The sequence below is a fragment of the Erigeron canadensis genome, chromosome 5 (assembly GCF_010389155.1).
Source record: "Erigeron canadensis isolate Cc75 chromosome 5, C_canadensis_v1, whole genome shotgun sequence".
NCBI lineage: Eukaryota > Viridiplantae > Streptophyta > Magnoliopsida > Asterales > Asteraceae > Erigeron > Erigeron canadensis.
The window spans coordinates 27,500,578-27,511,197 of record NC_057765.1 but is presented as its reverse complement, the minus strand read 5'-3'; the positions used below and the strand labels follow the sequence as shown (position 1 = coordinate 27,511,197).

The window sequence follows — 10,620 nt, the reverse complement described above, 5'->3', positions numbered from 1 at the left end:
CCAAACATTGTAGACGGTTGTTTAATTTGTTGTTAGATGTCGGCATTCTGTCGGAATTAGCGGCCTTCACGACAGATTGGATTGACGTCAAGGACGGAGATGATGGTTGTAGAAGAAAGAGTCCTCGTTGCGGTTTATATAGGTAGGATGAAAATAATGTTGGTTTTCCTATTTTACCCCTCCGCGTTCTTTTTTTTGATCTACAGACTTGATGATCGGACGGTCCAGGATTGTCCCCTTGTACTATTTTGGTTGGCTGTTTCTTATATAACCCACCCCTATATATATATATATATATATATATTAAAAGTGATTTGTTTCTTTCTCTACCATTTAAGATACAAAAGAGAAGATCAGCCAAAATGGTACATTTCCTTTCCAAATCTCTTTTTCCTTGGCTTTTAACTTTCACTTTTCACCTCTTTTGAGAAAATAACATCTCAAGTTGTTTTCCTAAAAACACATAAAAGCATTTTATTTTTCATAATTGTTTATTTAAAAAGTAAAATAATTTTAGATGACCTAAGTTAGACATGTTTTAATCATTTTATTATTGTTATGTAATATTAAATCAATTATTAAAATAAAATATAAGGAGGTGCACGATACTATATACTTTAAAACTTTCTAGACCTTGTCAAGTCATGGTTATTGGTGTTCATATGTCACACGTATGACTTATTTTGATGATGTATAAATATGTTATTATTGTTGTATGGACACATTGTATTAAACTAGTAATCGTCCACCTGCACTTTTGTCAATATATATGCTCAAACCAAATTTTCGAATTTGAGACCCAATTTGAAAAAAATAAAACTCTATAACCAATTTGAAAAGAACGCGAAACCATCTAGGTTACAGCCCAATGGTCACATGACCTTGTAAAAGATGACTTGGTGGGAATACCATCCAGGTTCAAATCTTTGTAAAAACATATTCAACCAGCCAAGATTTTTGAGATCTCATCGTTAGACAGCATTTCAGGATCGATGGCTTGATAAGAAAAATTCCTCAACGGGACTAAGAGGTTCATGAATTCACCCTTAAAATAAAAGAACGAAAAATAAAAAAAATGATATACATATAGAAACTATATACAGATTTATTGTCATTATGGAAATACGTATATATATGTTAAACAAATATCTCGTCAATCCTTTCAAACAGAAATATAAAATACGAATATTTTTTTGCAATCTCTCACCATTTTTAGACTATTTGGCTTTATAAATCTGCATGATTTACATACCATATAAAGAAACCTGTATGTATAATATAATAATAATATTATATATAACATATAATAATTGAGTAATATATTTGCATGTATAATAATGGAGGAGTAATATTCAAGCATTGAATCCCAATTCACAAATTTTACTTCTTTTAATGCAAAAACAAAAAGGCCAACAAGACTTTGCAAAAGCTACCCATACATACACAAAAAGGTAGTATTCACTTTTCTTAATACTACTAGTGACTAGTCAAAAAACATATTATTACAAGCTCCTTTCAGTCACCAAACACACACACTGTCACACATATACTGATATATACATATCTTTTGTTATATCTATATCTCATTTGCTCTTTTCAATTACCAAACAAAACTTTGTTATGTTTTAATCAACCCCTTTTGATATAAGGCTAGATTTTTTTTTGTAGTATGGTCCATTATAAAGGTGGTGAAACATTGTTTTCAAAATACCAACATGTTGTATTTATGTGTTTGTGTGATTGGCTAATGAATGCTGAAACAGAATCTTATTGATGTTGTTGTTATTGATGTTGTTTCTGTAGGAATAGTTTGTAAGTGTTTTATTTTTTTGTTGTCAGATTATGTGTTTTTATACATTCATTATAATTGGTAAATGGTGGGCCAGGGGAATTTGTTTTGTAATTGTATTATTATTTATTGATATTTGATTCTGTAAAATCTTGTCAGATTTGAAGTGAAGATGGACTTTACTGGTTCAAGGCACAAGAGAATGAAAAGGTATGTATATATGTATATCTATATGACTGTATGTATGTATTTATCTGTTCTTTTTTCTTTTCTGAGAAAGAATGTGTGTGATTTGATTGGTTTCTCTGTTTTGAGGGATACTGTAAAAATTGTGAAGTTTTTTTGATTTTGTTAATTTTGTGTACTTAAGATTTCATTATAGCAACTTTTGTTATATGATTATGTGAATGTGTTGAAAGTAAATATTGAAGTTAAGATCAATAGTAATGTCAAAATATAATAGTTGCTAATTTGTAATAGTTAGTTAGTTAAGCAATCAACATAGATCAATCAGTAAAACTGTAAAAGAAACTCAATTTGGCATCTAGAGGTTCGTGTTTTTTACTCCCTTTGTTGGACCGAAAACTTTTGTTTTATTGAAAGTGTGTTGATTAATTAAATATCCATAGTTGTCTGACTGTTAGATATTGCGTTCTTTGCCAAAAGATTGGTTGTTTAGAAATTGAGTGATAAGTACAGCGAATTAAAATGCAAATCATTCAAATATCGGGAATAAAGAACATGTTAAACGTTGATCATTAGATATGCGAAAGTAGATGATATAGGATAATAACCCATTATATTCCATCGATATATAAATCATGGCATCCAGTTTGCTTCATAATGTTCTTCTCATTGTCAGTGATCTTGGCAAGAAAGGAATCTATGACGATAAGTATTGCATTCTCAATGCTCCTCAACCTTCAAACACGGTGAGATTTTTTTTATCAATCTTTGTCAAAAATAGTTCATAATTCATCCAATGGCATTGACTTATTTTAATGGTCTATGAAGCAGGTAAAGAGTTACAAAGAGGCTGACCAAAGGCGGTCCGAAAGCATTAAAGTAGAAAACTCCTTAAAACAAGAGGTTTACCTATTAGGCTTTTTGCTCTTAAATGCTCTGTTGTAAAATGCGCTTTTATTTTGATTTGAACTCTGAGGCCTTATTGTAAAATTATTAGATTGAACAACTCCAGAAGCAACTCGAGGACCAGCTTTTAATACGCATCGAGTTGGAGAAAGCAACAAATAGTCAACCCTTCTCACATGATCCCGTCAACGACACTTCACTTACAAAGGTTTGTCCCTTGCCCTATTTTCCGTTCGATCTGTTTCAGTTATGTGAGATTGTCGTTTGGAGAAATATTTTTCAAAGAGATATTTTAGTTCGGTTCATGGTTTTGTTTCATATGCTGAGATAAAGAAAACCAATCTGATTTTTTGATAAATTGAGTTCAAGTTGATTAATTTTTTATTTGGATGAGTAATTTGCTACCGAGTCATATAACTAAATCTGAATAATACCAGAAAGTACTTCTTAGCTTGTTTATTATGTCATTTTAACGATTCTGGGTTTATATGATATCTTGTATGTAAAGCCTTCTACTAAGATTTTAATTCATTATGATTGTTTTCTAATTTGTGTTTGAGTTCAGTCTACCAAGGATCTGATCAAGGAAATATCTATTCTAGAGTTTGAAGTAAAGCATTTGGAAAAGTATCTTCTGTCCTTGTATCGTAAAACTTTTCAAAAGCGGGAGCTATCCATATCTGCAACCGACACAAAATCAAGAGTAATTTCAACTTTAAAGGACCAACAATCGTTGCATTACAACTCTAATGGTTATATGCCAGCTCGGGCCTCAACTGATAATCCTCCAAAAGAATTTTGCCCCATTTTGGAGTCAAAGCCAATGGAAGATTCTTATGTTAATCGTAGCCAGTCCTCACTTTCTTACAGAACTCCACCGCTTTACATGGCTGTTAATCAAGCTTTTGAATCATATCATTCCTTACCGTTAGGCATGCTTGAGGTAAGACATTATTCACTATTCATGGTATTCACATATTTGACTAAATGGGTTAAATGCTTCCTTAAACTATGTCCTAAATCAAGCTTTTGCATTGTTATAGTACTAATAATAGACGACACCAAAGGGCCTTTAGTCCCATGGCAGACACATTGTAACTATGTGGGGCTGTGTGAAAGTATATGCCTTTTAAAATACGGACAGTGATTTAAGGTTTGTTTTGCCAGGTTGGTAAGGATGATTATTCAAGCGTTAGTCTGGCTGATCATCTTGGTGGATGTATTTCTGATAATGTTCGAATGTCTGCAAACTGGATTTCTGAGGAAATGATCAAATGCATCTCAAGCATATATGGTCAAATTGCCGATCCACCCTTGTTTAACCATGAATTCCCTTCGTCTCCCATATCATTCCCATCACCACCGAGTGATTCATCCCCAAGAGACCAGTTTAGCATGTGGAGTCCCCATTGTGAACCATCATCAGAGTTCAGTGGATCCTACTTTACCACAGCTGAAGTTCAAGGTTTCTGCAAGAATACTCAACGACTAAGTAGCGTTGAACACAAGCAACGTAAATTCAGGCAAGTATCTCGTTGGCTTTTATATCCGAACCCTCGTTTGAAATCATCAAACTTGACTTTCATTTGAAATAAACAACTGTTTTTGGCCATATGAAAATAGAATTCTACACATTAAAACAATGTGCGGGTTGTAATAGAAAGTTAAAAGGACTTCCATAGTGTTTAAAGTTGCATTCTTATTAGGCTTTTTAAATAATGATGGTAGTTTTTGCCATGAAAAGTCAAGTACCCCGTATGATAATTTAAGTTATCATAAAGTTTTTATTTCTGTTGCATATGGTAGGAAAAATCTTGTGCTTTAGAAATCATAAACACCTTTAATGATATCATTTTACAGGTCTCTTATATCTCAGTTAGAGCAAGTCGATCCTAAAAAGTTAAAAGATGAGGAGAAGCTGGCGTTCTGGATCAATATACACAATGCACTAGTGATGCATGTAATGTTTCCTTCAACTTTGCTTCACGGTTTCTATTAGCTGTCAAAATGGCTTAATTTAAACCCTGTTACAATCTCATGATTTATGACAGGTTTTCTTGGTTCATGAAACTCCTCGTGGTGCTATGAAGAGGATATCGTTAATCCTAAAGGTAACATTCTATATATGACATTTGTATAACTATGACACGCGTACTCTGCTGTAATCTGAAGCGTAATTTTGCATGCCACAGGGTGCTTATAATATTGGGGGTCATAACATTAGCGTTGGAGATATACAGAGTACAATACTGGGATGCAGGCTGCCCCACCCTGGACAAGTACATTTTCTTAGTTAATTTAGCTGCTTGCTTTCTTAGCCTCTTCTGAGTACTAATGATATGAAACTTCAGAGTTTTGCAATCAATAAGGGTATTGGACCAATAATGTCGAGTATGCTGCCCTTTTTGCGCTTACTTGTTTTTTTTTTGGCCAAGGTCGTTCTGATTTATAAAGTATAGCCTGATCTGGCAACCCTTCCCGTTTCTGCATATACACTTTTGTTAAAAAATCTGGACACATAATGGTGTTTGAAAGTGACTATTTTGAGAAACCAAAATAAATATACAATAGCTATACATTGTACATCTGATGTTTTCAGTCACAATAGAAACAGATGTTGGCTATTTGAGTTTTAAGTTGCATTTTCCTTTGAACTCATAATAGCACAGTGTCTATTTCTGAATTTAGCTGTCTTTTTCTCTTTATATACATTTTTGCCAAATAATAGTTAGTTTGCAATGAAATATACCGTATGACAGTTCATAACCTCATATAGCCTAATATTTTTTATGGTTTCACCAAGACTAATCCTCTTTCTTTGCTTCCAGTGGTTTCAAACGTTTTTATTTCCGAGTCCAAAGTACAAGTCCAGAGATGCACGAAAGGCATATGCAATGAAGTACCCACAACCTCTTGTGTATTTTGCGCTTTGTTCAGGAAGCCATTCTGATCCCATGGTACATATCTCATAACTTTGAAAAGTTCAAGATTGGCATTTTCATAAAGTTGTGGACCGTTTTATAGCTTCATTAAATTTCTGAACAACTTTTACATTGATTTTGTAATTAAGGTGCGAATATACACGCCAAAGAGTGTTTTCCAAGAGCTTGAAGTTGCCAAAGAAGAGTACATTCATAGTAATTTCAAGATACAAAAAGGGCAAAAGATGTTCCTCCCAAAGCTTGTTGATCTTTATGTCAAAGATTCAGGTTTATGTCATACTGATATGATGGACATGGTTGAACACTCGGTGCCAGAATGTTACCGTCAAACATTCAAATTGATTCGGAAAGAGAAATCCTTGAAGAAAATTGAGTTTGCCGCTCATGATTTCACTTTTCGTTATCTACTTTCCCCAGATTTAGCCAAAGGTTGAAGTCTCCAAGATGTGTCATACGTAGATGATGATAGTACATAGAACGCGTGTTTAAAACCAAATAGCAATCGAGGTGACTCGGGATTTTGAGGGTTTGAGTAATATTGATTGAGATTGAACATGCTATGATGAGTGTTATTCTTGGATGATGATGATGCATTAAGTGTGATATGAGTGGCATTCTTTTCTTCTTTTTCCTCTTGCATTTATATGTAAATTTTCAAATAGCAAGAGATGAGTTTGATGAGATGTTATGTTATGTATATTGGTTTTATACATAGCTCTTTTCCAAGATTGTTCTTGAATCGAAATAGGCTTTTTGGTCTAGTAAGTTGCGTGTTAGATAAGGTTTTGCACGCTTGATAGCTGATAATGTCTTGCAACATGTTGTTCACCAGAAGCTTGGTGAAAGCTACATTTTTGCAAATTATCATAGCTGAGTTTCTGATTTTGGATTTATATTCTTATCATCATGTTAACTTGGTGCTTGTCGAATTACTGGTCTAAACGTGCAATGCTGCAATGTGTTTGAGGCGCGAGTGCAATATCCTTTTGACCTTTTACGAGAATGTATCCGAACGATAAAAACCAAAGTATGAGTTAGATTTGTTTCGTGTTATCAATCCATTTCTTTTCTTCTAAAAGTTGTCCTTTAACAAAACGAGTTATCGGTCTTCAAATGGTTTTATAAATAGATTTTGTTGCTCAAAGGTAAAATGTCATGTGAAAAACTATAAAAAAACGTAAGAAAAAGCAGAGTGGAGATGCTAGCTATAAGCCAATAAGGTTAACGTAGAACTCGATTTAGACTTTGCTTTAAAAGCAAATTTTCTTAGATAACTTAAAACACAACTTTCAGTGAAAAATTAATTATTTGAGCTCCAGCAAAGTACTAATACAGTAAACCATATGAAAGGCTCGAATCTTTCAAGTCAAACCCGACTTTTCGATCTAGGTATTATTATTGGAATTTGATTAAGTTCAACTCAAATCGAGTTCAAACTTAGATTACTCAATCAAACTTCAACTATTTTCAATATTTCTTCTAACTCCAACAAAGATAACCCAAAAAAATAAATTAGATTCTCTCCGTGTTTGCCTTTCAAAAAAGGTTTTTTATTTTTTTACTTTCTTTGTTACAAGTTGTATGGTGAGGTTTTTCTTATTCAGATAACCCACTCATATGTATGCAACGTACCTGGGATACTCACTAACTCACGTAATAAACTGGTTTAAAGTCAATGATAAATTGACTATAAAGGAAAAAATCAAATGATAAATTGAACCACAGCATCTCAGATATTCTAAAATGAGTGTCTAATTATTTACATTTGGTCAATTCCTATCAAAACTGTAGATAATGTAAGTCTCAAACTTTCAATAGAGACAAAGGTGTAGAAAAGTAGGTACAAACGTACAACTAACAATATGTGTTTATGACTTATATGGGTAAGCTATTTAAACTTTCCAATAAAAGAAGAAAAGGAAACACAAATTATGCCTACAAACTTCTCACAATCATACCAAAGTGTATTTTTTATTTAACATAATCTTCATTTACAGATACATACATATGATGCAGTTTTCCTATATATAAGGGCTACACTTGACAAATATAAATATATTTGACTCGCATTGGGTTGGCTTGCTTTGATTTTAGGTTTTGGTGTGGAACAGAAACTGATTACTATCATAAAGCCTCTGTTTTAAGCGCTGAACCGCCTTTAATTGCTAATGAACATAGCTCTTGCAATGAAAGGGGGTAGTTTGATCGCGTAAGTGGCATGAAAAAATAGATTTGACCCATCTGGAGCTCCTCATCACCAGGCATGTGAGGTACATGGCAGTTAATAAACATGTTGTCGCTGCTGCATAGAAAGGTGGTAGGGTGGTCAGATAGGACGTGCTTTGCTTTGATTGGTCGTTGGAATTCTTGCAGCTTCCCATGATCAGAGTGGATCACCTTAACGGTTGTTGACCAGTTGCCCATAAATTTTCCACCTCCGGTGGTGGAAGGACCAGATGCACATGTACCCATTACTTTTGATACCCGGAATTTATGAAACTCCTCTAAGCAACGGCTCATGCTAATACCCAAGTGTTTCCTTAAAGTCTCCAATATCCGCCTTTGATAAGTCTGTTTTGATACCTACAAGACAAATTTTTAAGATAGTTGAACGCCTATCGCTTAAATTGATGGCATTGAGGCACGAAGGTCTTTATATCTTGAAATACCGACCTCAAAGTTAACCAGCTTAGTCTCATACGTACACGACACTATAGAAAACGTGAACTCCCCACAAAACTAGAGTTTCTTAACTTCAAATGGTGTGCAATTCTTATATATGGCTAAACATTATCGTGTTCGTACAGATCACATGTTATATTAAAAAACCGCTAAAGTACACAACTGTTTCTTAAAAAGGAAACTGAACCCGTAACCCCTGAACAACATGGGTAGTATGTATACACATGGACAAGTCTTAAGAAGCTAAAACTTCCAACCTAGCTCCCTTAATATTTGCTTAGCTTGTATACATATACATATTAGGAAACAACTTTCAACCTAAGAATGCCCTACATAACCATAAAAATACCAACAAAAAAGAGGCAGGAATAATTGGATAACTGCATTAAAAGTGTGTAAACGGTACACGAAGAAACGACAGCTAAACATTTAGCGGCGCTATTTATGAACAGGTTGTCATGGCAAAAGCGACAGTCAAACATCTACATATTGACAATACATTTTACGATAGACACACTACATCAAATGTCACTTCTGCTCACCATCAATTTTTAAACCATCCCAAAGACAAAAGAAAATGCTCCACATGTAGTTCTGGACCAGGATGCACATGCCTAAACTACGATAACAGATATCCATGTACCCTAAAAGGGTCACAAAAATTGAACATTTATAAAGGGGCATCAAGAGATAAAAGGTTAAATCTTCTGCCATTAAGATTTAATGATAGAATCATATAAAGATCGTTTTAGGGGTAAAATGTAAAAACATACTTTACTAGTTTACTGGACTTGAACATATCATTATGTCGAGAAAATTAACTAGCCCATAAGATTTGTCCCCATCGTGCTTCTTCCACAAAGCATAAGCACCACATAGCTGCAAAACAAAATAAAAACTCTCAGGGGTTACGGGCTTGTTTCTTGTATGTTTCAGTTGTCTTCTCAACTACCAACCAGAAGGTGGTTACACAAGTATCAAGTTTGTTTCCCTATAGTCTGGACAAACTTAATAATAGGTGCTTTAATAATTCCTTATAGAGATGACGAGTCTTTAGTTATTTGAGAATACTTGTCGACCCGCCAAAAATAATTATAGATAGATTTTAGAATATCAGATTATTTTCTATCAAAAAATAAAGCTCATACTAAATTAACAAAAGAGTCCAATAATTCCCGTTAACTACAATGTTTGCCTAAACATTCTAGCAATACAAAATCACATATAAAGGGAGGAATGAAAGACGGTAAGTCAGTAACTCAAGGGTATTCATTCACAGTCTGTAGGTTCTTGAGTTTGCAGAATTATCACGTGACACCAAACACTTGTATCGAATATATTAGTAAATTTAATAATTAGTAATAATAATTATTAAATAATTGTAACTTAGGAATTACTTGTTAGTCAAGGTTTTTTTAGTTTCCTAAATGTCATCACATGGGTCGGTTGTTAAGTCGGCAGAAAACAATTGTTAGGGATTTTCCATTAGTATAAATAGAGGATGTGATGCCATGTATTAGCTATCCCAAAACGAATAATACTTGTTCAATAAAAGAGTTTTATTCGGCCATATATCCCTTCCGTTTCTTTTCGATTTCTCTCAGTCTTTTATTACAATAAGTGTGTTAGTTTTTCATTATAGTCAATTGTTGCTGTTGTTCTGTTTCTTATTCGAATAATATTGCTGCTCTGTTTTTATTCTATTCGAATATTAGTAAGGTTCCAATGGGTAGTCTTAGGCTTAGGCTGGGATAAATCAACTTAAGGTATTGTGTTATTCACGCGTTTTGTCCAACAAGTGTATAATAGATTAATAGCAACCTACAAGTAATTTATCAAGATAATGATAACAATAATAACAAAAATATGTCTGTTTCTTTATCATTAAACCAAAACTGAAGATAAAGAGTTAACATTACAACGTTCAAAGTGTATCCAAAATATACCGTAAATTCATGAGAGTCATACAACTACATATAGCAAAAAGACTTCATCTAACACAATTATCAAAATAACGCATTTCATATATATCAAAACAACGCATTTAATTTAAATATAAACTCATTTACAATTCTAAAGTTAACCATTACACATCTAAACAATCACAATTACACT

At 33.4% G+C, this 10,620-nt stretch overlaps 2 protein-coding genes across 2 annotated transcripts; one reads left to right on the top strand and one right to left on the bottom strand.

The window, feature by feature from the left end:
- Positions 1–1,588: 1,588 nt before the first annotated feature.
- LOC122600633 lies at positions 1,589–6,588 on the top strand. The gene is made up of 12 exons (XM_043773380.1): positions 1,589–1,812; positions 1,949–1,999; positions 2,652–2,721; positions 2,807–2,878; positions 2,973–3,089; positions 3,447–3,824; positions 4,049–4,404; positions 4,742–4,841; positions 4,933–4,992; positions 5,074–5,160; positions 5,710–5,838; positions 5,952–6,588. The coding sequence occupies exons 2-12, from the start codon at positions 1,962–1,964 to the stop codon at positions 6,255–6,257; spliced, it is 1,713 nt and encodes a 570-aa protein (XP_043629315.1). The 5' UTR covers positions 1,589–1,812; positions 1,949–1,961; the 3' UTR covers positions 6,258–6,588.
- Positions 6,589–7,947: 1,359 nt separating this feature from the next.
- Positions 7,948–8,295, bottom strand: LOC122601478. Its single transcript, XM_043774233.1, has one exon. It carries the CDS (start codon positions 8,293–8,295, stop codon positions 7,948–7,950), a length of 348 nt encoding a protein of 115 aa, XP_043630168.1.
- Positions 8,296–10,620: the final 2,325 nt, after the last annotated feature.